We start from the raw sequence: 27,490 nt of genomic DNA, 5'->3' as shown, positions 1-27,490 counted from the left end.
AGCTAGGCCACACCTGTTTTTTTGATGGTATCGACTCTTTGTCTTACCATAACATATTTTTTGGCTCATTGCATCTGATTGGTTGGCCACCCCTGTGCTAGGGCTTCAATACACCCCATTAATGTAAACCAATGAAAAACTCATTACATGCCCATCCTGTAGTCATATGCTTCCATACAGTGACTGGCTGTCAGCACTCTGATTGGTGGATAACTGCAGCTACCCACAAATCAGTGTTCTGACAGCCTGTCACTGTCTGGCTGCAGGCTGGGAGGTAGAAATGCTGCCTGGTCACTTCGTGACCACTGCTTGCCTAAGCTCGGAGATGCCTAGAATCATGAGGCCCGGGGCAGCTGCCCACTGTGCCCATATATATATCTCCTATATATTTGGCTACATCTGTCACTCAAAGTGTGTGTCTGTGTCTATAACGCTCTGTTCCTGGACTTTCCTCTTAATGTGTGATTGCCTTCATCTGTGCTGAACACCTTTCTGAGAAATTAACCTGTTTAAAACAGGTGATGGCAATCATACATTAAGGGGAAGTCTAGAAACAGAGCATTGTGTCCCTCCTGGAGAGGGTCATGTTGGGAGGTATGTGACAGAGAACCAGCCCAGTGAGCCCACAGACAGTGCCAGACACCCACTGCCTTCCCATGTTGCCCAGCACTGCTACTCCACAGCCACCAGGTGAGCGCCCCCCTCCCGCGATTTGCGGCAAAACCTCCCCCCCGCGCCCCCCCCCCTCCCGCGATTCGCAGCAAAAACACCCGCTCCCCCGCGACCCCCCCTACCGCGATTCGCAGCAAAAACACCCCCGCGACCCCCCCTCCCGCGATTCGCTGCAAAAAGACCCGCCCCCACGACCCCTCCCGCAATTCGCGGCATAACCACCACCCCGCGACCCTCCCGCGAATCGCGGCAAACCCTCCCCCGTGACCCCCCCCCCCCCGATTCGCGGAAAAAACACCCCCCCCCCCCGCGACCTCCCTCCCGCGATTCGCGGCAAAAAGAACCCCCCCCGCGACCCCCCCTTGCACGATTGGCGGCACCCCCCCTGCGACCCCCCTCCTGCGATTCGCGGCACCCCCCCCCATACCCAGGATTAAATGGCACATGCAAAACACTGACATGGCTATGGTCGACAATGAAAAAGGTTGACATGAGTTTTTGAAGATTTATTTTTAATTTTTTAAATTTTTTCATATTCATTGTCATGTGTCGACATGGACACCAATGAAGTGGCACACTTATGTCAACATTTACATGTGTTGACCTTTCTGTGTTGATTTTTTTCTTGTGGCGATTCGCGTCACACCCCCGCAACCCCCCTCCGGCGATTCGCGGCACCCCCCCGCGACCCCCCCCCCCTCCCGCAATTCGCGGCAACCCCCCACCGGAACCCCCATGAACCCCGCTCTCCCGCGATTCGCGGCACCCACCCCCCGCAACCCCCCCCTCCCGCAAATCGCGGCACCCCCCGCGATTCGCGGCAGCCCCAGGATTAAATGGCACATGCAAAACACTGGCACGGCTATGGTCGACAATGAAAAAGGTTGACATGAGTTTTTGAAGATTTATTTCATTTTTTGAATGTTTTCATATTCATTGTCATGTGTCAACATGGACACCAATGAAGTGGCACACTTATGTCAACATTTACATGTGTTGACCTTTCTGTGTTGATTTTTTCTTGTGGCGATTCGCGTCACACCCCCCCGCAACCCCCCACCTCCCGCAATTCGCGGCAACCCCCCACCGGAACCCCTGTGAACCCCGCCCTCCCGCGATTCGCGGCACCCAACCCCGCGACCCCCCCCCCTCCCGCAATTCGCGGCACCCCCCGTGATTCGCGGCAGCTCCAGAATTAAATTGCACATGGAAAACACTGACATGGCTATGGTCGACAATGAAAAAGGTTGACATGAGTTTTTGAAGTTTTTTTTTTTCATTTTTTGAATATTTTCATATTCATTCTCATGTGTCGACATGGACACCAATGAAGTGCCACACTTATGTCAACATTTACATGTGTTGACCTTTCTGTGTTGATTTTTTCTTGTGGCGATTTGCGTCACCCCCCCCCCCCCCCACAACCCCCACTCCCGCGATTCACGGCGCACACACACACACACCTCCCCCGCGATTCTCGGCACCCCACCCCGTGACCCCCCCTCCCGTGATTCATGGCACACCCCCGCGACCCCCCCTCCCATGATTCCCCGCGACCCCCCCCTCCCGCAATTCGCGGCACCCCCCCACGATTCGCGGCAGCTCCAGAATTAAATTGCACATGGAAAACACTGACATGGCTATGGTCGACAATGAAAAAGGTTGACATGAGTTTTTGAAGTTTTTTTTTTCATTTTTTGAATGTTTTCATATTCATTCTCATGTGTCGACATGGACACCAATGAAGTGCCACACTTATGTCAACATTTACATGTGTTGACCTTTCTGTGTTGATTTTTTCTTGTGACGATTCGCGTCACACCCCCCCGCAACCCCCACTCCCGCGATTCACGGCACACACACACACCCCCCCGCGATTCTCGGCACCCCACCCCGTGACCCCCCCTCCCGTGATTCACGGCACACCCCCCGCGACCCCCCCTACCATGATTCGCCGCAACCCCCGCCCCCGTAACCCCCCTCCCGCGATTTGCGGCAACCCACCCCACGACCGCCCTCCCGCGATTCTCTGCAATCCCTCCCCTCCCGCGATTCGCAGCATCCACCCCCCCGCGACCCCCCCCTCCTGCAATTCGCGGCACCCTCCGCGACCCCCCCTCCCGCGATTCGCGGACACCTAAGTTGCAATACAGGGCATCTTTCATACAATTCTAACCATATTTCTCATATACAAACGTTCACAAATTAAGGGGGCGCAGCCCCTTACGACGGTGTGAAGAGCGCCCATAGGGCGCGATGAATCACCTAGTCTCTTATATATTTGACTACATCTGTCACTCAAAGTGTGTGAGTGTGTCTGTAACGCTGGGTGGAGCCTCTGACTCACATGTCAGAGAACCAGCCCAGTGAGCCCACAGTGCCAGACACCCTCTGCCTCTCCATGTTGCCCAGGAACCTACACCACAGCCACCAGGTGAGCGCCCCCCCCCCCTCCCACGCGATTCGCGGCAAAACACACCCCACCCCTGCCACACTTATGTCAACATTCACATGTGTTGACCTTTCTGTGTTATTTTTTCTTGTGGCGATTCATGGCAAACACCCCCCCCCCCCCGCGCCCCCCCTCCCGCGATTCGCAGCACCCCCCCCCCCCCCTAAATAAAACAACACACACACACCCTTCCAAATCATATGCTCTCTATTTAACACATTTCACCTATAACTCAAGTTGCAATACAGGCCATCTTTCATACAATTCTAACCATATTTCTCATATACAAACATTAACAATTTAAGGAGGCGCAGCCCCTTACGACGGTGTGAAGATATATATATAGGCAGCCCAACACTAACCCTTCCATGTTAGCACCTAACCCTAACATCCCTCATCGCAGCCTAACACTAACCCTCCCTGTTAGTACCTAACCCTAACACACACACACCCCGCAGCCCAACACTAACCCTCCCTGTTAGTACCTAACCCTAACACCCCCTCGCAGCCTAACACTAACCCTCCCTGTTAGTACCTAACCCTAACACCCCCCCCCCCCACAGCCCAACACTAACCCTCCCCATTAGTGCCTAACCCTAAAGCCCCCACCCTCAGGTACTTACCTATTTTCGTTTACTCCTTTCCGGGAGAAGCCCAGAGAGGAGGTGCTGATCTACACTTCGGGAGGCGGGGACAGGGTCTGACACCACCTAGCCCCACCCGATTTACAGCCAAATGCTGCAATTCTCATGTCTACCATGAGGGGGTGGGGCTCAAATAGATGCAATTTGTGTCACTTTAGCCCTGCCCCAACTCCGAAGAAGTGCGATTACCGGTGTTTGATTAGCGGAAAAAGGGGATGCAGGGGATGGTGTCCAAGGTATAAGGGAGACTTGTATTATATTTGGGAGGGCATGCTGAAATTTAATTTACAGTGCAAGAATAAAGCTGTAATTTCTGGGCTCCATGCAAAAGCAGCCAGTATTTACCCTGCATGCAAATATAATAAAAGTACTTGCTCCCCTGGCATAGCAGCATGGTTGTTCCAGGTGCAAAGTTAGGTGCGACAGAGTGCTTAATAACAGTCACATGACCATGTACTGCATGTAAACGATAGCTCTCTCTCTCTCTCTCTCTCTCTCTCTCTCTCTCTCTCCCTCTCCCCTGCTGCAGCATGCAAAGAGGGAGCTCAGCGAGGCTCTCCCAGCACTGGAGAAAGCTGTGTCAGCCCTCGACTCCCTGGATAAATCGGACATTTCCGAAGTGAAGTAAGTGCAGCAGCAACAACAATGAGAAAACACCAGGGAAGAAAATAATGTATGTAATAAATGAGAGCTGTAAAAGATGGTCACCTGATGTCAGACTCCGTGCCCCCTCCATGTGGGTGACAGTATTCGGCTATGAATGTCCCAGCCGAGAAAGATAAGTGCCTCTCCTAATCCCATAAGTTATGTAACTGTGGTTGCCATGGTATTTGCATGACATATAATAGAATTTAATATTCTATATTCTAAATCAATTTTCTTTATTCACTGGGATAATCATCTTCATAAACTAATAAAATGAAACACAAAACCCCTTACAGTAACTTAGCCAGCGTCAGGAAATCATTGGAGCATGTGTAATATTCATGTTGCTAAATGTGGTTAGATGGTGACCATCATCCGCCTGTGTGTGCCAGGCAATCACCAGTAATTATTTATTTACAGTTATTTATATAACGCCCACATACTCCGCAGCCAAGAGCATAACCGGAACCTTGTGGGCCCCATATTAATAGTTTGATGGGCCCCTGTCCCAAAGCTTCAAGAGACACCTCTCCAAAGAAGTTGTTACTTTTATGCTCCATAATAGTATCCTAGTTCATTTTCTAAACCATAGTAGTACCCTAGTTACTGTCATGCCCCATACTAGTGCTCCAGTTAATGTTATGCCCCAACGTGGTGCCCCAGTTAATGTTATGCCCCATAGTGGTGCCCCAGTTAATGTCATGACCTATAGTAGTGCCCCCAGTTAATGTTATGCCCCATTGTAGTGCCCCAGTTAATGTCATGCCCCATAGTAGTGCCCCAGTTAATGTTATTCCCCATTGTAGTGCCCCAGTTAATGCCATGGCCCATAGTAGGGCCCCAGTTAATGTTATGCCCCATAGCAGGGCCCTAGTTAATGTTATGCCCCATAGTAGTGCCCTAGTTAATGTTATGCCCCATTGTAGTGTCCCAGTTAATGTCATGCCCCATAGTAGTGCCCCAGTTAATGTTATGCCCCATTGTAGTGCCCCAGTTAATGTCATGGCCCATAGTAGGGCCCTAGTTAATATTTTGCCCCATAGCATTGCCATATTTACTGTCATGACCTATAGTAGTGGCCTAGTTAATATTATGCCCCATAGTGGAGCCATAGTTAATATTATAACCTATAGTAGTGCCCTAGTTACTGTTATGCCCCATTGTAGTGCCCCAGTTACTGTTATGCCCCATAATAGTGCCCTAGTTAATGTTATGCCCCATTGTAGTGCCCCAGTTATGTTATGTTACATAGTAGTGCCCGAGTTAATATTATGCCCCATAATAGTTCCTTAGTTTATTTTATGATACATGGGTAAATTTACTAAGGTTGGCTTTAAATGTATGAACGTGTACGCACTGGGTTGGCCATGAATGGGCCGACAATATGAACAGAGAATACGGCAAATTTACAAATTAACAATTCATATTTCCCAATATCGTAGTCATTCATATTTGGCTGGGTCCCCACTCCCCCAGGGACACAGCTTGGGCTAACCAGCTACGGCTGTCATGTTTTGGTGCTTATGACAAAAATCTCCCCTGGATGTGACATTACCCTGAAGGCTGATTGAGCCCGGTACTGGTTTACAAAATATGGGGGACACCGAGAGATCCCACCCCCACCCATGTGGGTACACATGACTGCATTCGTATCAATTCAATCTTAGTACATTTACCCGACACTGTTCACCCAAATCACATTATGACATATAGGATGATATTCAATTGTTTTCCCCCTGTCCCGCTTGTCCTATTCAGTTGTTTATGATGATGGGACTTTTCGGTTTGTGCCCATTTGTTTGGTTGGGTTTAGCTGCTGTTTGCTGCTAAACCTGATCATAATGAGCACAATATGCACATAAAAATCATCAATTGAATATCGCCCGTGATCTCCCGTCACTAGACGGGAAGACGGGAGATCGGGTGCGAATAAACAATTGAATATGGCCCACAGTGTCCCCAGTTCATATTATGCCTAGCATCGGCTAGTGCTGCCTATTTATATGATCACCACTTTAATGCATGGGGCGGAACCACACGGACCCCACCGATGTCGGCATCTCGCAGGTTATTACTGATATTGAAGGGCCCTAAAAGTATGGAGTGTTAATGCTGGCATTATATATCCTGAGTTTAATAGTATATTTAAATTGAAGGTACAGTCTCCACGAATAGCCTCTAACATTCTCCATGTATGATGATGTCATGGGAGTAACTTTAGCTGGGAACACGCTATATTCCAGAGTTTACACGCACCCCCCCTTCCTGGTGCTGACCGTTATGAACGCGGTATGCGTGCTGCTGCAGAAGACACCGGACTGGACCACTGCCAAACTGCTGCTCGCGGATCCGGGCTTCCTGAAGAGGCTGGTCAGCCTGGACAAGGACAGTGTTCCGGAGAAGGTACTGGCGTAATGCTCTGTATTACCTCTCCTCTATCCCAGTGCAACGATGAGAGACAGTGGCGGTATCTGGGCCAGAGTCGTTCACAGACATAGCGTATCGGCCCTGCAGCAACGCATTGGCGGTATAACTTCAGATCTATCGGTGCATCTGGCTGTGTGTCCGCCAACCACCTGTACATTTGCGGCGTGGGGCTGGCGTCACAGTTGACCGGAATATTTAAATGCACGCACAGCTTGGTGTCATGACCGACACGTTGAGTAGCCAATCGGCAAGTGTGTAACTTACTGTGATTGGACGCTCATGTGGCATGATGGCAGATGTGTCGGTTAATTGTGTACCCAGACTTAGACCTATCCCTAGCGTGTACATTCCCACCAGAGTCCATGAGGATGGTAAAGTAGGAACAAAAAGAAAGAAAAATATGTAAAACCCATGTCGGCCTTTTCATGTGTCGATCATTGCCACCTTGACCTATTGCTTGTGTCGACCATTGGCAATGTCGAATTTATATATGTTGACATAGAAATTGTCTGCCAGACATCCGAGTACCCCTGAATTGGGGCCCCTGTGTCTCATTTACGTTCTGGGCCCCGTCCTGTCAGTGCATTATGTGTCTGATATCTGTTATATGTGTTATTACGCACAGTTCCATCAGTATTCCCATTGGCACCGTATGTCCGGTACATCCCATTGTGCTCCCATCCTTTCCGCCGCCTTGGATATAGTGATGTGATTTATTTCCTGAACTATGGTCTGTTTGTATGTTCACAGGTTTTTCATAAATTAAAAAAGTATTCCAGCATTCCGGATTTCACCCCGCAGAAAGTGGGCGCAGTGTCCACGGCCTGTCGCTCGCTGTGCCAGTGGGTAGTGGCTCTAGAGCATTACCACGAGGTGCACAAGGTGGGTATACAGTAATACAATGTATGTCTGATATAAAGTATCAATCTGCTGACTGCCTAGTGACTGTTACTGCTCCTATCTGTAGGTATACTCCTCCCCCTGGTCCCATCTGCTGGTATACTCTTCCTCTGGTCCCATCTGCTGGTATACTCTTCTCCAGGTCCCATCTGCTGGTATACTCTTCCCCTGGTCCCATCTGCTGGTATACTCATCCCCTGGTCCCATCTGCTGGTATACTCTTCCTCTGGTCCCATGTGCTGGTATACTCATCCTCTGGTCCCATCTGCTGGTATACTCTTCCCCTGGTCCCATCTGCTGGTATACTCCTCCCCCTGGTGCCATCTGCTGGTATACTCATCCCCTGGTCCCATCTGGTGGTATACTCCTCCCCCTGGTGCCATCTGCTGGTATACTCATCCCCTGGTCCCATCTGCTGGTATACTCCTCCCCCTGGTGCCATCTGCTGGTATACTCTTTCCCTGGTCCCATCTGCTGGTATACTCTTCCTCTGGTCCCATCTGCTAGTATACTCCTCCCCCTGGTGCCATCTGCTGGTATACTCTTCCTCTGGTCCCATCTGCTGGTATACTCTTCCCCTGGTCCCATCTGCTGGTATACTCTTCCCATGGTCCCATCTGCTGGTATACTCTTCCCCTGGTCCCATCTGCTGGTATACTCTTCCCCTGGTCCCATATTCTGGTATACTCTTCCTCTGGTCCCATCTGCTGGTATACTCTTCCTCTGGTCCCATCTGCTGGTATACTCTTCCCATGGTCCCATCTGCTGGTATACTCTTCCCATGGTCTCATCTGCTGGTATACTCTTCCTCTGGTGCCATCTGCTGGTATACTCTTCCTCTGGTCCCATCTGCTGGTATACTCTTCCCATGGTCCCATCTGCTGGTATACTCTTCCCATGGTCTCATCTGCTGGTATACTCTTCCTCTGGTGCCATCTGCTGGTATACTCTTCCTCTGGTCCCATCTGCTGGTATACTCTTCCCCTGGTCCCATCTGCTGGTATACTCTTCCTCTGGTCCCATCTGCTGGTATACTCTTCCTCTGGTCCAATCTGCTGGTATACTCTTCTCCAGGTCCCATCTGCTGGTATACTCTTCCCCTGGTCCCATCTGCTGGTATACTCTGGTCCTATGTGCTGGTATACTCTTCCTCTGGTCCCATCTGCTGGTATACTCTTCCTCTGGTCCCATCTGCTGGTATACTCTTCCCCTGGTCCTATGTGCTGGTATACTCTTCCTCTGGTCCCATCTGCTGGTATACTCTTCATCTGGTCCCATCTGCTGGTATACTCTTCCCCTGGTCCCATCTGCTGGTATACTCTTCATCTGGTCCCATCTGCTGGTATACTCTTCCCCTGGTCCCATCTGCTGGTATACTCTTCCTCTGGTCCCATGTGCTGGTATACTCTTCCTCTGGTCGCATCTGCTGGTATACTCTTCCTCTGTTCCCATCTGCTGGTATACTCTTCCTCTGGTTCCATGTGCTGGTATACTCTTCCTCTGGTCTCATCTGCTGGTATACTCTTCCCCTGGTCCCATGTGCTGGTATACTCTTCCTCTGGTCCCATCTGCTGGTATACTCTTCCTCTGGTCCCATCTGCTGGTATACTCTTCCTCTGGTCCCATCTGCTGGTATACTCTTCCTCTGGTCCCATCTGCTGGTATACTCTTCTCCTGGTCCCATCTGCTGGCATACTCTTCCTCTGGTCCCATCTGCTGGTATACTCTTCCTCTGGTCTCATCTGCTGGTATACTCTTCCTCTGGTCCCATCTGCTGGTATACTCTTCCTCTGGTCTCATCTGCTGGTATACTCTTCCTCTGGTCCCATCTGCTGGTATACTCTTCCTCTGGTCTCATCTGCTGGTATACTCTTCCTCTGGTCCCATTTGCTGGTATACTCTTCCTCTGGTCCCATCTGCTGGTATACTCTTCCTCTGTTCCCATCTGCTGGTATACTCTTCCTCTGGTCCCATGTGCTGGTATACTCTTCCTCTGTTCCCATCTGCTGGTATACTCTTCCTCTGGTCTCATCTGCTGGTATACTCTTCCTCTGGTCCCATCTGCTGGTATACTCTTCCTCTGTTCCCATCTGCTGGTATACTCTTCCCCTGGTCCCATGTGCTGGTATACTCTTCCTCTGGTCCAATCTGCTGGTATACTCTTCCTCTGGTCCCATCTTCTGGTATACTCTTCCTCTGGTCTCATCTGCTGGTATACTCTTCCTCTGGTCCCATCTGCTGGTATACTCTTCCTCTGTTCCCATCTGCTGGTATACTCTTCCCCTGGTCCCATGTGCTGGTATACTCTTCCTCTGGTCCCATCTTCTGGTATACTCTTCCTCAGGTCCCATCTGCTGGTATACTCTTCCTCTAGTCTCATCTGCTGGTATACTCTTCTTCTGGTCCCATGTGCTGGTATACTCTTCTTCTGGTCCCATGTGCTGGTATACTCTTCCTCTGGTCTCATCTGCTGGTATACTCTTCCCCTGGTCTCATCTGCTGGTATACTCTTCCCCTGGTCTCATCTGCTGGTATACTCTTCCCCTGGTCCTATGTGCTGGTATACTCTTCCCCTGGTCCCGTCTGCTGGTATACTCTTCCCCTGGTCCCGTCTGCTGGTATACTCTTCCCCTGGTCCCATCTGCTGGTATACTCTTCCTCTGGTCCCATCTGCTGGTATACTCTTCCTCTGGTCCCATCTGCTGGTATACTCTTCCTCTGGTCCCATGTGCTGGTATACTCTTCTCCAGGTCCCATCTGCTGGTATACTCTTCCTCTGTTCCCATCTTCTGGTATACTCATCCCCTGGTCCCATCTGCTGGTATACTCCTCCCCTGGTCCCATCTGCTGGTATACTCTTCTCCAGGTCCCATCTGCTGGTATACTCTTCCTCTGGTCCCATGTGCTGGTATACTCTTCCTCTGGTCCCATCTTCTGGTATACTCATCCCCTGGTCCCATCTGCTGGTATACTCCTCCCCTGGTCCCATCTGCTGGTATACTCTTCCTCTGGTCCCATCTGCTGGTATACTCTTCTCCAGGTCCCATCTGCTGGTATACTCTTCCCCTGGTCCTATGTGCTGGTATACTCTTCTCCAGGTCCCATCTGCTGGTATACTCTTCCCCTGGTCCTATGTGCTGGTATACTCTTCCTCTGGTCCCATCTGCTGGTATACTCTTCCCCTGGTCCCGTCTGCTGGTATACTCTTCCCTTGGCCCTGTCTGCTGGTATACTCTTCCTCTGGTCCCATGTGCTGGTATACTCTTCTCCTGGTCCCATGTGCTGGTATACTCTTCCTCTGTTCCCATCTTCTGGTATACTCTTCCCCTGGTCCTATGTGCTGGTATACTCTTCCCCTGGTCCCATCTTCTGGTATACTCTTCCTCAGGTCCCATCTGCTGGTATACTCTTCCTCTAGTCTCATCTGCTGGTATACTCTTCTTCTGGTCCCATGTGCTGGTATACTCTTCTTCTGGTCCCATGTGCTGGTATACTCTTCCTCTGGTCTCATCTGCTGGTATACTCTTCCCCTGGTCTCATCTGCTGGTATACTCTTCCCCTGGTCTCATCTGCTGGTATACTCTTCCCCTGGTCCTATGTGCTGGTATACTCTTCCCCTGGTCCCGTCTGCTGGTATACTCTTCCCCTGGTCCCGTCTGCTGGTATACTCTTCCTCTGGTCCCATCTGCTGGTATACTCTTCCTCTGGTCCCATCTGCTGGTATACTCTTCCTCTGGTCCCATGTGCTGGTATACTCTTCTCCAGGTCCCATCTGCTGGTATACTCTTCCTCTGTTCCCATCTTCTGGTATACTCTTCCCCTGGTCCTATGTGCTGGTATACTCTTCCCCTGGTCCCATCTTCTGGTATACTCTTCCTCAGGTCCCATCTGCTGGTATACTCTTCCTCTAGTCTCATCTGCTGGTATACTCTTCTTCTGGTCCCATGTGCTGGTATACTCTTCTTCTGGTCCTATGTGCTGGTATACTCTTCCCCTGGTCCCGTCTGCTGGTATACTCATCCCCTGGTCCCATCTGCTGGTATACTCTTCCTCTGGTCCCATCTGCTGGTATACTCTTCTCCAGGTCCCATCTGCTGGTATACTCTTCCCCTGGTCCTATGTGCTGGTATACTCTTCTCCAGGTCCCATCTGCTGGTATACTCTTCCTCTGGTCCCATCTTCTGGTATACTCATCCCCTGGTCCTATGTGCTGGTATACTCTTCCTCTGGTCCCATCTGCTGGTATACTCTTCCCCTGGTCCCGTCTGCTGGTATACTCTTCCCTTGGCCCTGTCTGCTGGTATACTCTTCCCCTGGTCCTATGTGCTGGTATACTCTTCCCCTGGTCCTATGTGCTGGTATACTCTTCCTCTGTTCCCATCTTCTGGTATACTCTTCCCCTGGTCCTATGTGCTGGTATACTCTTCCCCTGGTCCTATGTGCTGGTATACTCATCCCCTGGTCCCATCTGCTGGTATACTCTTCCCCTGGTCCCATGTGCTGGTATACTCTTCCCCTGGTCCCATGTGCTGGTATACTCTTCCCCTGGTCCCATCTGCTGGTATACTCTTCCCCTGGTCCCATGTGCTGGTATACTCTTCCCCTGGTCCCATGTGCTGGTATACTCTTCCCCTGGTCCCATCTGCTGGTATACTCTTCCCTTGGCCCTGTCTGCTGGTATACTCTTCCCCTTGTCCCATCTGCTGGTATACTCTTCCCCTGGTCCCATCTGCTGGTATACACTTCCCCTGGTCCCATCTGCTGGTATACTCTTCCCCTTGTCCCATCTGCTGGTGTACTCTTCCCCTGGTCCCATCTGCTGGTGTACTCTTCCCCTGGTCCCATCTGCTGGTATACTCTTCCTTTGGCCCTGTCTGCTTGTGTACTCTGCAGGGAATGTATGTGACCCATGCCACCAGGTGCTGCACAATGTTACCCACCACTAGGTTATATTAATATACCTAATATAATGGTCTAGTATCTCTTCTGTGAAAGGCAGAACGACCTGGTGTAAGGCTAGCCCACAGTATACACAGTATGCACGGTATACAGAGTATACACTATGGGCCTGATTCTGGTTGGTTTGCATAAGGAAAATACTTATTTAATGGACAAAGTCATGCTGCCCTGCAGGTGGGGAAGATCACCCCTATATCCGCGCTCTTCTCCCAGTGACAACTCACTGACTCTCTACATCCTGCTTTCTAGATGGTGATCCCCAAAAAACGACGGGTGGCCGAGGCCCAAGAAGCCTTAATGCTGGCACAGGAGAGACTGAGAAGGAAGCAGGACAGCTTATCTCTGGTAAGACAGGTCACACCTTGGCCCTTTAGTGATGACATGTCGGCATAACAGGATTGTTCCTGCGAAGTACACCTAATAGCATTGATCCAACCCGACCCAGCGACTGAGAAGGCTGGCATGGGGAGCGGTACCCCAACACTGGTCATGCAAAGTTATACTTATGGCGCAGCCAAGAGAAGTCACCATAAACTTTAATCTGCGGGAGGAGCTACAGACCTCTCTATACCGAAATATTCTCCACCCTAACCGGCAGCCCACATTGCACACTCCCGTAATGGGGAAATGTTATCCTGCCTCTGGGGACGGTTCAGATCACAGCGGCCCATTATGGATACAGTGCATATCCGCATGGGCTATAATGCCCATACTGTATGTGACCCTGTACTGCAATGAGAGCCTGCTACTTTATTCTTTACTAGCCATTCGCAAAGTGATTGCCAGGAAGTAGGCGTCTGGGGGTGGTAACCGGACGTTTAGTGGGAGTGTCCGGGAGAACGCTAGGCATTTAGGGGCGGGTGTATGATGTCAGCTCCAGGCCGGATATGCGATCAGTGGTGACCAATGGGGAGATCCTTCCATGGTGAGCGTCTAACCAATGGAATTAAGATATTTTCCCTCGGCTGCAAAGTCTTCCCTAGCCGCACACTTCTGTTCACACGCCGGCAAGGCGGGGTTTCACTATAGCGGGGCGGGGCTTATCTGATCGCTGGACGCCGCAGATTCTCGAACGTGCAATCTGGTCCGAATTACCCCCTCTGTGATGGTTCCGGAATAAAGGGTCGACAATGTGTAGATACACAGTCAATAGGTGAACACAAGCAAAAGGTCAACATGCACAAGGTCGACATGGGAACGATCAACACATGAAAAGGTCGACATGGTTTTTTCACACTTTTTGATGTCACTGTCAAAACCTGTCGACCTAGTCGATCTATTACATGTCTCAACCTAAGCCATGTTGCCCTTCAATGGTCGACCCAATGCATGTCGACCTTTGCTGTGTCGACCTAAGGACCACATACCGCTCAAAACCAGTTGCCTCGCTCCACTTCTGCATTCAGCCCACTTTACGGTTTAAGCCCTCATGGATGTTAAAATATGAAAAAGTCGGTACTTGTTCCCTAGCACGGCGCCCACGATATTCAGTCGTACGGCATCGCATCACATCGCATATGCCCACATGTGATGCAATTTTTAATTGTATAAGCACCGTAATGGGGGCTTACAATGTTAAATGCAGCCCCACGCCACCCCCACTATGAACGCCAACCCGAAGCGTGGCGAGCGCAGCGAGCCCCGCGTGGGGACGCGTATTACTTTACATGTATTCTGTGTCCGCTCGCCACGCTTCGGGCTCGGTGGCACGCTGCACTCGCCACACTATATAGAAGCAACTCCACGCCGACGTGGATAGTGGGGGTATGAAAAGGTCGGAGGACGCGTACCGCTACCCCTCGCGGGCTCGCTGCGCTCGCCACGGGTTGACGTTGATAGCACGGGTGGCGTGGGGGTGCTTTTTACATTGTAAGCACCCATTACGGTGCTTATACAATTATAAGGCACATTTAACATTGAAAACACCCATTAGAGTGCTTATACAATTTTAATTGAGCATGTTACGTAACACTATTGATATTGACGGGATTTCTATTGTACGACTGTGTTCAGGTTGAGGAGCATCAGGAGCGTCTTCAGAAACAATACCGGGACAGCGTTGCAGAGAAAGGCCAGTTGGCAGACCGGAGGCAGCTCACCACCAAACGCCTGGCCAGGGCTTCCATGCTGATCACCGCTCTGGACGAGGAGAAGGTACATGAGATGATGAGAGGGTGTCAGAGGCATTATCCCCCCCACCCCCCCAACCTCACACTGTACCCCTGATATCACGCAGGTGCGATGGAAGGAGTCTGTGGACAGGCTTGACCTACGATTGGACGGAATAATCGGGGACATCCTTGTGTCAGCGGCTTTTGTTGTGTACTGCGGGGTGTTTACATCTGAGTATCGGGCACAACTGGTAGAGCAGTGGCTGGGATTTTGCAACGTGTATAAAATCCCAGTGTCGGAAGACTATTCACTCGTACGAGCGATGGCTGCAAAGAACGAGGTAACCCACCCTCCATGCACCAATCATTCCCTTACAGAAAGCTCAGACCCTACTAGCAGGGAGACATTGTTTTTGTCTTGTCCCATAATCCTTTGTGTCCTAATATTACTCAGCAAAGTGTAGCCAATCTAGTGCCTAATATACAATACTGGGACATATACCATATCCAGCATGCTGAGCCTTTTGTCTCTAATCAATGCACCAGGTCCGACAGTGGCAGAACGAAGGGTTACCTCCTGATCCCTACTCCACGGAAAATGCTATTCTGGTTAAGAACGGCCAGCGCTGGCCTCTGCTGGTGGATCCTCACGGTCAGGCGTACAAATGGATTTGCCAGATGGAAGGTGACAGACTATTGCAGGCTAACGCCTCTGATCCCAGCTATATGAAGACCTTGGAGACAGCGATACGCCTTGGGGAGCCCATCCTCCTACAGGTACTACTCACCTGGTGGTGCATAGTCATTATACTGCTTATAATAATCACTAATGGCCATTGTCCCCTTCCTCTAAGGACGTGGCAGAAGACTTGGACCCCAGTTTGAAGCCTATTTTAGGAAAAGAAATCCGACGTAGAGCGGGGCAAGATTTTATACAGTTGGGGGATTCTGAAATCGAGTACAACCAGAATTTCCGGTAATTGTTTGTTTAACCGAGACGACTCCTAACATCCTTCTGTTCCACAACCGGTTGCACCGGGCCAGATTCCGTAATGCAAAAATGCAAGTCATTTCGTGTCTGGAACATACCATGTTATAATGCAAGGGGAGCAAATGCATTTATATTGTTTCTGTGCAGGGTAAATACTCACTGCTTTTGCATGTAACCCACAGTTATTTGGAAGTTTATTCTTATGGTGCACATCAATGTTCCCTCTAATTTTACGAAGGCTGTGTGCGGCAAAAGATTTTGGCTGTGCAACTTTGGAAGGAAATTAAATTTTTGTGCGTCACATATATAACTGGAAAATGACGTTCAGCATTTGTGTTAACTTTACTTCAAAATGATATTAAACATTTAAACATTCAAAACACAGCACACAATGTAGTTAATGGGTGAAACACACATTAATTGAGTCCACAACTGCAAAAAAGGGACCACTGCTGCTTTGTGCGCTCTGTTGTAATGTCTGTGCGCATGTTCCTTGAGTTGTGTGCGCGCGCACATGCGCACAGCTTAGAGGGAACACTGGTGCACATACACTAGGGTAATATTGCGTACAGTCCTTCGATTTCAACCGCATCTGTATCAAAGGATTGTATGCAAGTCAGATGGGTCACCTGACGCGATGCGTGGGCCCACCGGTCGATTGTTGTGTTCATAGAGGTCATGTGCTGCACATAATATTTATCGAATTGCATGAACAATTGCTCGCAATGCAGCCGGCGGGCAGCAGGAGCGCAGGCGGTGGGTTCGGGGTGCGAGCTGCAGGAGTAATGGCGGCGGACATAAGGGTATCGTAGCGATGTGCAGAAGGTCTGGGGGGGTAGTATTCTGGCTCGGATGTGAATTCGCATCCTTGTGAGTGACCCAGATCCCGCCTACATAAACTTTCCCGTGGTCCTCTGCAGAGAGTCACTGATGTTGTGCAGGTGGCTCTCCGTGGCCTCCCTCTGCTCAGCCACCTCCTGCTTTCCTGTGGTCCTCTGCAGAGAGTCACTGATGTTGTGCAGGTGGCTCTCCGTGGCGTCACTCTGCTCAGCCGCCTCCTGCTTTCCCGTGGTCCTCTGCAGAGAGTCACTGATGTTGCGCAGGTGGATCTCCGTGGCCTCACTCTGCTCAGCCGCCTCTCGCTTTCCCGTGGTCCTCTGCAGAGAGTCACTGATGTTGTGCAGGTGGCTCGCTGTGTCCTCACTCTGCTCAGCCACCTCTCACTTTCCTGTGGTCCTCTGCAGAGAGTCACTGATATTGTGCAGGTGGCTCTCCGTGCCCTCACTCTGCTCAGCCACCTCCTGCTTTCCTGTGGTCCTCTGTCTGCTCAGTAGCCGAGGAGAGGAGCCTCTAGATACCTGGGTCTGGGAAGGTTTTAGGACTTTCATAGACTCCACAAAAACCAGTTTGAACCAGTGCAGAGAGAACTGGTACATGTAGTTCAGGTGAACGAGGTCAGCCACTACGAAATACAGAACCGCCCCTCTCTCAGTCAAAGTGCCTAAATCCTGTTTATACAAATGCTCAGCTCTTTTGCCATCAGAGTAATTGAGGAACTTCTCACTGGGCTCCGTGTGGTTACTGGAGATCCTACAATGTATGCTGGGGTCTCTGCCATGAGAATACAAAAATACGTGCAGGTTTATTTTTCCCAGGGTAATTCATGGAAAGTTTGTGGTAAACGCACCAAAAGAATCCTAGAGATGATGATAGATCACTGGAGTTAATAGGACATGACATGTGTGGAACCATTGAGGTGACCTTATTTGAATATTCTCTTCTTTTAGGCTGTACATGTCAACCCAGGCCCCCAGCCCTCATTTCCTCCCAGCCGTCTGTATTACGGTGACACTGATCAACTTCACAGTGACGTTTTCCGGGCTGGTGGACCAGCTTCTGTCTAACGTCGTCGGCCATGAGCAGCCCCACCTGGAGGTGCAGAGGTGTCGTATACTGGAAAGCATCACTGCGGACCTGCGCACACTGCGCCAGCTGGAGGAGCGCTCGCTCACTCTGCTGCAGAAAACAGAAGGTAGGCGCAGGGTCAGTCACTGGAGGAAGGGGGACGCTCTCCCACCCATACCACTGTACCATCACTTATTAGTGTGAGCAATGACAGTCTTGTCCAGTTATTTCTGTGCCAATCGGCGGCGTGAGGCCAAGGTGGTAGTCAGCCATTTTGTTGGACTGCTGTCTGCAATGGAAAGTAATTGCTCACCTCTGAATTGTAACTGTTCCTTTGTGTTTAGGGCACTTACTTGACGATGAAGATCTTATTGAAACATTACAAAAATCCAAAGTCACATCCAAGGACATTATAAAGAGAATGAAGGATTCTGGGAAAACGGAGGCGACCATTGAAGCTGCCCGTGGCATCTACCTCCCTGTGGCTGAGAGAGGGGCGGTTCTGTATTTCGTAGTGGCTGACCTCGTTCACCTGAACTACATGTACCAGTTCTCTCTGCACTGGTTCAAACTGGTTTTTGTGGAGTCTATGAAAGTCCTAAAACCTTCCCAGACCCAGGTATCTAGAGGCTCCTCTCCTCGGCTACTGAGCAGACAGAGGACCACAGGAAAGCAGGAGGTGGCTGAGCAGAGTGAGGGCACGGAGAGCCACCTGCACAATATCAGTGACTCTCTGCAGAGGACCACAGGAAAGCGAGAGGTGGCTGAGCAGAGTGAGGACACAGCGAGCCACCTGCACAACATCAGTGACTCTCTGCAGAGGACCACGGGAAAGCGAGAGGCGGCTGAGCAGAGTGAGGCCACGGAGATCCACCTGCGCAACATCAGTGACTCTCTGCAGAGGACCACGGGAAAGCAGGAGGCAGCTGAGCAGAGTGACGCCACGGAGAGCCACCTGCACAACATCAGTGACTCTCTGCAGAGGACCACAGGAAAGCAGGAGGTGGCTGAGCAGAGGGAGGCCACGGAGAGCCACCTGCACAACATCAGTGACTCTCTGCAGAGGACCACGGGAAAGCAGGAGGCAGCTGAGCAGAGTGAGGGCACGGAGAGCCACCTGCACAACATCAGTGACTCTCTGCAGAGGACCACGGGAAAGCAGAAGGTGGCTGAGCAGAGTGAGGCCATGGATAGCCACCTGCACAACATCAGTGACTCTCTGACCAGATCCGTGTACAAGGTAATTTGATATCATGATATGTCTGACCTTATTGGTAATGGCTCAAAAATAATAAACTATGCCGCCACTGACCACTAGAGGTCACTCGATGGACCAAATTACTCCTTTGTGTGCTAAACAGCAATTTTTGCAGGGACACTGATCTGTTTCAAACTTACTGGATATGGAGAGAGGGAGCTGTGAAGACAGAGATTGGCGGTAGGAGCAGATAGGGACTGGGGGCCCAATTCCGCCCTGTTCAGCCAGGTCTGAATTTAGACGTGGCCGATGTTTGGGCTTCTGCACATGTGCAAGTTCCGGCTACAATCGGCTTTGGCAAATATTTCTATTTGCAAGCTGAACACAGGGTGATTGACAGGGAGTGGGGGTGGATCCTGGCTGTTTCATGGGAAACCAGGGCTGGATCCACCACGGGGTGACAGGGGCGGTTGTCCCGGGTCCTGGGATATCTTGCAAGACTCTACGGGGCAGCTGTAGGGCTGCACTGGCCGCCGAGTGTACCTGCTGCATTACAGCAGCAGCTTCAATTGGGAGGACGGACACATGGAGTGGACGGAGTGGAGTATGGGGGCCCAGCCCCTGATGTGTGATACTGTCACTAGAGGAAGCTCACTCTTTCCTTCCTCGCCGGCACTGTGCGGACGTAGTGAGTAACTGCTGCCGGGCAGGGGACTCCCACTACTAGGACTCCAGGCTCCTAATCTAGGAGTCAGCCAGGACAAGGACTTGAGTTCACAGATCAATCTAGTTTTATCATTTATAGAAAACTGCTGTTCAAATTATTTAGAAAGTGTTAGCATTTATTTATAGGGGCCCCCACAAGTTTGTTGTCCTGGGCCCCCACAGACCTTAATCCGGCCCTGTGGGAAACGCTAGGAATGTCCAGGAAAACGCAGGTGTGTTTATGCCTGCTGGGGAAGAGCGGATGGCGTCAGCGCCTGGCCGGAAGCAGCTGTTTTGTTTGACGGCTTTTATCTACTTTTTTGCCCCAAGTTTTTTTTCCCAACAAATTTGATAATAAAACTGTCCTAGCAATTACAATAAAAGTATGTTTGGTTGCTATGGGTTACAGCATACTTGTGCATGTCGCAGAATGTTATAAAATAAGCCTTAATGTGTCCTTTTTGTTGTCATCATTCTCCTATAGATCGTATCCTCGGCCTTATTCACTGAGCACAAGCTTTGCTTCTCCTTCATGCTGACTGTAAGCATCATGCGAAACCGAATCGGGCAGGAATCCGCTTCTCCGGGGCCTCCGACTGAGCGCGAGTGGGACTTCTTCCTGCACTCATTGCTGCTAAGCAACCTAATGGATGCAGGCGCCCCGGCAGGAAATACGGGTACCTATATAAGGCACTCCTATACCAGCGTCAGAGCCTTCGCCATACACCACACGTGGTCACCAAACTCTTCACTACACAGTAGAAATGGGCAATTTGTATTTATTCGGTAACACTTTGAGTCCACACCCCACCTGGGAGAACACCCCATGGATATATACATGGTCTCATCACCGATACATTTCATCCCAACCTCACTGTCTATTATTTTTCAATCTAAGAAACACAAAGCCCCAGAGCATAAAGGCTTTGCTGAGAGACGTAAAAAAGGCCTGTACTTGTGTATTAGCAAATTAGTGGGCGATTCTGCGTAAAAAATCGCATCGCATGCGATTTTTACATGCAATGCGATCGCGTGCGATGCGATTTTCCTATGTAATTTATTTACCGCTCCCTGGCCGTGGGCGGTGCGATGTAATCGCACGCAAAAATTGCATGGGATTGCATGATTTTATAGGGTGCGATGCCACTGACTTTACTATACACTTCTATGAGATGCATTGCGATTTAGGCAATGAGATGCAATGAGATTTACACTAAGAGCACTTCAGAGGTCAGACGGGCTGCACATAAGATAAATCAGCGGCACATCGCGGGTACTAAGCACCAGCGATGTATCGTATCCGATTCGGTGTGGAGAATTGAAAAATCCTATTCAAAAGACTGGGTGGCCGCTGATTGGCTGAGAGAGCTCTGTCAGCCAATCAGCAGCCATCCAGTCTTTTGAATAGGATTTTTCAATTCCGACACCCCCTGTCTGGAACTCCCCGGGCTAACGTGATAATTTGCATGCCATCAAGTGCTGAATCTTAGTGAGCTGCCAGGGGAGCTCAGGGAAAATCGGGGCCGTAATGGCCTCAGGACAAGGCGGCCTAATGTATGAAGGGGCCTTTAGAATATCTGCTTTATTTATCAGATGAAAAGGTCCAATAATGACCTAATTGATGTTCTGCCCACCTATAAGCTACGGCATCCCCTGGGTAAAAATAAGCGCCCCCCCCCCCCCCTACTTGGGGGTCAGTCCTATTAGCTGCGAGTTCCCTCGTTGTATGGGTAAGTGTGGCTGTATTACAGTACCCCAGACTTGTGGCTTTTTGTGTACACAGGAGCCCGGGTGAGATGGGGCCATAAGGGGGGCGAGATAACGTGCTGTTGTGGGCGGTTCTACGCCCCCGTTGCGGCTACTAGGATTGACCACTTGGTGTAATTGTCCTGACTCCTGAGGCCATGGAGGGGACAGATGGCTGTTACAGGGGAGGTGTAAGGAGGACGCTCTGGAAGCCTTGTCACTTGTCAGGCATTAGGAAATAAACTGACACCATCCTGATATTCTCTGTGTTTCTGCATATATTAGATTATTATATATTTGTATCAGCGCAGGACAAGAAATGTGTAATAAATCCTATATTCTGTCTTTCAGGATTGGCTGATGTGTCAGAGAACGCATTAAACTCCGACAAGAAGGAGCAAAATGAAGGTACCCCCAGGCATGGGGCACGGTGGGGGAGTCGGTGATCACTGAATAGGTGCCCCGCATTTAGCAGGAGCCAGGGACCACTGGTCACACCTCCAAAATGACAGAACCAGGGATCGGATCGATAGGCTTACTCCTCCTGCCAAGGTCCCGCCCACCCCTCCCAATGCCTCGCCACTTTTCCGGATGCACCTTTTGCGCTGCAGGTCCCGATTCCCTAAAGGCCAAAGTTGGGAGATATTATGTCTGCATAATGGTGGTGGCAAGCAAGGCAGCCGAGAGGTATGCCTGGCCCCGGTAAAATGTTGGGGGCATGGCCTAATTGTGGGAGGCGTGACCACCTCCTGCGATTAGGCCACACCCCCAGACATTTAGGGGGGTGGAAATCCACTTTAAAGTGGAGTAGGGAGTGTTATTGTCACACCCCCTCAGCAGCAGCACACACCTACAGCATGTGCTGTGCTGACAGCAGGCTCAGCATGAGCTCTCATGCTGTCAGTGGGACACTCATGCTGAGCCTGCTGTCAGCACAGCACATGCTGTAGGTGTGTGCTGCTGCTCGGGAGAGATGGAGGGGGAAGGGGGGGATCGGACCAGGGCCCCCGCCAGGCCCCTCCAGCAAGCCTGGGCCTGGGTAATTTGGCACCGCAGATGGCTGAGTGCTGTGGATTAAAGCCTACTGATATATATATATATATATCTGCACATGCACAGAGACGCAGGCGGGCGCAGAGGCATGCTGGGAGAGATCTGTGTTGCATCCCTCACACAGCAGCGATGCAAAGAGAAGCCCATAGGCAACCCCCACAGCGAAGCCCCACCGGGAGGGCTTTAGTGCATTTGAAAAAGACCCCCCAAAAACGGATTTTTTTACCGCATTTATTTTTTAGTACATCCCGCCCAGGGGGGGAGAGGGCAAGAGATACAGCACACACCTGCCAGTAGAAGTCCTGTCCTTGTCTTTAATGATCATTGATAAAACTCTACCTCCCTCATGTGGGCATGATTGGTATTGCAATTGATATTTTTGGCGATTACCTTCAGAGATGTCCTATGATAGTGTAGCCTGTGAGTTGCAATACAGAGCTAAGCGCTTTCTCTGTAGATTTATATAAAGGTCAGCCAATCATCTGCAAACAAGAAACGAGTAATCATTCCCTTTACTGGCCAGTGTTCATGGAGGAATGGCCACTACTCCTTATAACCCAATGAGCGGCCCACATCCATCCTGGAGGTCCGAGAACCATTTTGCCATCAGTGCCCTAATAGGTGACCTTGCAGCCCATATTGTCAGTGGGTGTGTGACCGGGACATACTAAAAGGAATGACAGTGGAATGACAGTCTGGTCTGCAGATAAGGAATGCCAATTGACTATAATGGGAAAAAATGACATTTATATTAATATTTCTGAAATTATTGCACATATCAACTATATTTTTGGTACACATCACACATATTTTACATGAATGACGGCTGCCTCCTAAGGAATGACGGCCTTTTAATTCGCCACCCTGAAGCCAAAATAGCATTAAAGCAGCTCCGTTATGCGATATTAAGACCCCAATGTTACGGTGATCCCCATAGCGCACGCGCTCATCCTTTTCCAAATATGCCCGCCTACACCCCTACTCTCGTAAACATGTCACCTGACGCGGAATGACGGCTGCCTCCTGCGTGCGCTATGGGGATTACCGTAACATCGGGGTCTTAATATCGCATAACGGAGCTGCTTTAATGCTATTTTGGTACTTATGTAGTAACTGGGCTGCCGATTTTGAAATCGGGTCCATCGCATCGCATCGCACCCGACCAAATCGCATGCGATGCGATGCGATGGACCCGATTTTTCCATAGGATTCAATGTTAAAATGGACTGAGTCCATTTTAACATGGAATTCAATGGGAAAAAGGGGTCCTTTTCATACCCCTACTATCCAAGTGGGCATGGAGTTGGATATAAACCTGTGGCGAGCGTAGCGAGCCACCGAGCCCGAAGCGTGGCGAGCGTAGCGAGCCCCGCGAGGGGACACAGAATACCGTCCCCTCGCGGGGCTCGCTTCGCTCGCCACGCTTCGGGCTCGGTGGCTCGCTACGCTCGCCACAGGTTTATATCCAACTCCATGCCCACTTGGATAGTAGGGGTATGAAAAGGACCCCTTTTTCCCATTGAATTTCATGTTAAAATGGACTCAGTCCATTTTAACATTGAATCCTATGGAAAAATTGGGTCATCGCATCGCATCGCATCGCATCGTATGCGATGCGATATCGCATCGCATCGCATCTGATTGTATGCCTTAACTTAAGGCATACAATCAAAAAATCGGCAGCCCAGATACTACATAAGTACCGCTATTTTTGTTTCAGGATGGCAAATTAAATGGTCCTCATTCCATAGGAGGCAGCCGTCATTCCGCGTCATTCTGCATGTAACATATGTGTAATGGTCTTAGCAAGATGTGTACCAAAAATAAAGTTGATATGTTGAATAATTTCAGAAATATACAAATAAATGACATTGTCTCCCATTATAGTGAATTGGCATTCCTTATCAGCAGACCAGACTGTCATTCCACTGTCATTAATATTAGTACATCCCGTGTGACCTCCTGCGATGAGATAGATACGTCGCCTTATCAGCATCCTGTCTCCCTGTGTGTAGGTGCCACGGCTGCGGCTCTCAGACGCGGAGTACCCGGCTGGCTGTCGGAGGATGCGTGGAGGCAATGCCAGTACCTGAGCCAGCACCTGGAGCCCTTCTCCGCTCTCTGTGACTCTCTGTCACTTGGCGCACAGCAGTGGGGAGACTTCCGGAACGCCGGGAACCTGTACGACTTCCTCAGCAAGCCGTGTGCAAGTCCAGGGTCCCCATCACAGACCGGTGAGCGGCGCTGCCCATGCAGATAGGATGCAGTCAGGCAGCCAATCACTACACAGCGCTCATGTGCAAACATGGATTCCATCGTACAGGTCGGCAGTGCATGGTAGACAAATGTAAGGTAGACAGCGCTTGCAAAAGGTTGACATGGTCAAAATGTCTACAGAACAATGGTCGACACACACAAATGGTGGACATCATTTTTTTGGGGGGGGGTTAGCCTTTTGACCGTCTACCTTTCAACCCTGTCAACCTAATACATACGGGCCCATCCAATGACTATCCAACCTGTCCCGGTCTCTGGCAGCTCCCCCTGTTCTTGTTCTGGGGCAAGACTAAAGGCCCCCACACGCTGGTGCGATTTGGGCTGTTTATATTCTAATCCAACAGATCGTGTCGATAAATTAGATGAAAAGTGTAAATCGCACATGTTTCAGCTCCGATTCCGATCCGATGCGCGGTCCCGTGCACATCCGAGCCGGAAATTGCAAGGGCTACAGTATAGATTTATCGGATCCGCAGACCTTGCTGGGATCGCATGTGAGATATCCTATGATATATCACATGTGATCTTCAGTTGAAGGAGATTCTCCCCTCGGGGAATGGGGACATATACGCAGGACAACCACCATTATAGAACATGATTAAAATACATGGAACCTCTTTACATTTGCTAAGTGTTCCGCATACAGTATATCCATGGTCAGTATGTGCTGCAAGTCTATGCCCCTCACCACAACACCATGGCTGGAACCACCGTGAAGAGGGAGCCGCAAAAACACATCCACTCCCCAAGGACTCCAGTCATTCTGATTTACATTTTTCTGGGGGAGAAAAATCAATAATATGTCAGGAAAATACAGAAATGTGCTGAAATAAAACTCCACAAATGTAAAAACACTTCTTGTAAATCACTGGATGAGACCCAGCAATATCGCCGGTTCGCTGGCATCATGCGGGGGCAGAGCGTCATCAGGGGCGGGGGAGGAGGCAACACTGAACACAGCAACCTGGCAATGAACCGGTAAGAGCCCTGCTTTTTTACTGGTTCTTAATGCCGGGTTGCTGGAGCTGGTAAGCCCTTTCAGATCTCACCTATTACTGGGTTAAACCGGCATGACCCCGGTAATTAGGTGCGATCTGATTGGGTTATCAGATTACCTCTATCACTGTCATTCACTGGCTGTCGGCATTCTGAACTTGATGACATCATGATGTCGATATAATCACATTCGACAATGTGATGAGTGACAAAGCATATACCTATGCATATAGCCATGTCGACATTCAGTGCATGTCAACCATGCTGTTCCCCGCTGGGTGCTGTGCAATGATTGACACCAATAAAAACCGCATATTGACCTTTTCATGTGTCGATCTTTCCATGTAGAACTTTTGCTTGCTTTGCAATGTAGACCTTGCACATGTCAACCTTTTTGGTGTTGTCCTGTTGACTGTCTATCTAGACACTGTCGACCTTTAACTTTCTCTACATCCCCACCTTCTGGCTCCTCCAGGAATTACACTCATTTCCATCTTTCCAAACAGGCATGGGTCAATATTAGGTCGACATGCATTGGGTCGACCACTGAAGGTTGACATGGCTTAGGTCGACACATGAAATAAGTCAACATGCCTAAGATCGAGATGGTTGGAAGGGCGACAATAGCTAGGTTGGCAGTGAAAAGGTCGACGTGGGTTTTTCAAATTTTTTGGCCCGAATGTTGACATAGTCGACATGGACACCGTCAAAATGTACCACGTCCACTTGGCATGCTTTGGGCACTACCACCTGAAATGCCGCCTGTTGGCACGTCGGCTCAAAAAAAAAGGGAAAAACCTATGTCAACCTTTTCACTGTTGACTTAATGCTTTTGTCGACTGTCCAACCATGTCGACCTTAGGCATGTCGACCTTTAGTGTTCAACACAATGCATGTCGACCTCACATGTCTTTCGACCAAACAACGATATACCTTCCAAACAAATGTTTATTGGCTGCAGAGAACATGCTGTCACCTGATGACCTCTCCTGTATAGTGTGTCGCTGGCACCTCGTGGGCATCCAGCCGTGCCCCTATACCCACATTCCTGTGCCATAAGGGCCCTATTGGAGAAACACGCCAAATGAATCACATTATAATTATCCCTCCCTGTATGTAGCAAAAACCGGAACAGTCCGGACCACACCACACGGGGAGGCTGGAATCTCCCCTTCCCCATGTCTCTGGTGAAAGCCATCACAGCCATTCCCTGGACAAGACACCCCCCTGGATCGGACACTACAAGCTCCGGGAATGCAGAGTCTGGTCCAACATTCCCGGGTCCGGTTTTTACTAATACCCTTTTTACACTAGCCAAAATTGGCAGGAAAAATTGCCGGGATTTCAACCCTACTAGCTAGCAGAAATGCTCCCGTGACCAGTCCGGGTTACTGGCTGGTATGAAAGCTACTGACCTGGGCAGCGGGGATCTGGGCAGCGGCGGCAGGGAGCTTGTAGTGCTATTTGCTGGGCGGCAGGGTGGGAAGTGCTGCTGAATTTGAAAACATATTTGAAAGACTGGCCGGACGCTCTCAGCCAATCAGCTACTGGCCAGTCTTTTCAAAATGTTTTCATATTCAGCAACGCTTCCCACCCCGCCACCTGGCAAACAGTGCTACAAGCTCCCAGCCGCCGCTGCCCGGACCCGCTGCTACACATATTCGCCCTCCGTGCGCCGTCTCCCTCTCACACCAGAAAATGCAGGGAAAGGGGTATTAGTCCCATTCTGGGAGCGCTAATCACTGGCAGGACAGAACATGATGCACTGTTGTAGAACATAACAGGTGTTGTATATACATTTACAGTGAC

General features: G+C 50.1%; 1 protein-coding gene across 1 annotated transcript in view; it reads left to right on the top strand.

Moving 5' to 3' along the window:
* The window catches only part of DNAH14 (dynein axonemal heavy chain 14), a 217,272-nt gene that overhangs the window by 163,086 nt on the left and 26,696 nt on the right, over positions 1 to 27,490 (top strand). Inside the window, exons 59-71 of the mRNA XM_083174857.1 lie at positions 4,298 to 4,392; positions 6,657 to 6,816; positions 7,591 to 7,722; positions 12,949 to 13,044; positions 14,713 to 14,853; positions 14,936 to 15,151; positions 15,357 to 15,587; positions 15,665 to 15,786; positions 17,589 to 17,833; positions 18,051 to 18,946; positions 20,094 to 20,286; positions 21,707 to 21,763; positions 24,424 to 24,642. Coding sequence (XP_083030983.1) covers positions 4,298 to 4,392; positions 6,657 to 6,816; positions 7,591 to 7,722; positions 12,949 to 13,044; positions 14,713 to 14,853; positions 14,936 to 15,151; positions 15,357 to 15,587; positions 15,665 to 15,786; positions 17,589 to 17,833; positions 18,051 to 18,946; positions 20,094 to 20,286; positions 21,707 to 21,763; positions 24,424 to 24,642 — 2,803 coding nt within the window. The remainder of the gene's footprint in view (positions 1 to 4,297; positions 4,393 to 6,656; positions 6,817 to 7,590; positions 7,723 to 12,948; positions 13,045 to 14,712; positions 14,854 to 14,935; positions 15,152 to 15,356; positions 15,588 to 15,664; positions 15,787 to 17,588; positions 17,834 to 18,050; positions 18,947 to 20,093; positions 20,287 to 21,706; positions 21,764 to 24,423; positions 24,643 to 27,490) is intronic.

The sequence above is a fragment of the Crinia signifera genome, chromosome 3, assembly GCF_055691185.1.
Source record: "Crinia signifera chromosome 3, ASM5569118v1, whole genome shotgun sequence".
Taxonomy (NCBI): Eukaryota; Metazoa; Chordata; class Amphibia; order Anura; family Myobatrachidae; genus Crinia; species Crinia signifera.
The sequence above is the reverse complement of the archived record's forward strand: the minus strand, read 5'-3'. Positions and strand labels throughout refer to the sequence as shown.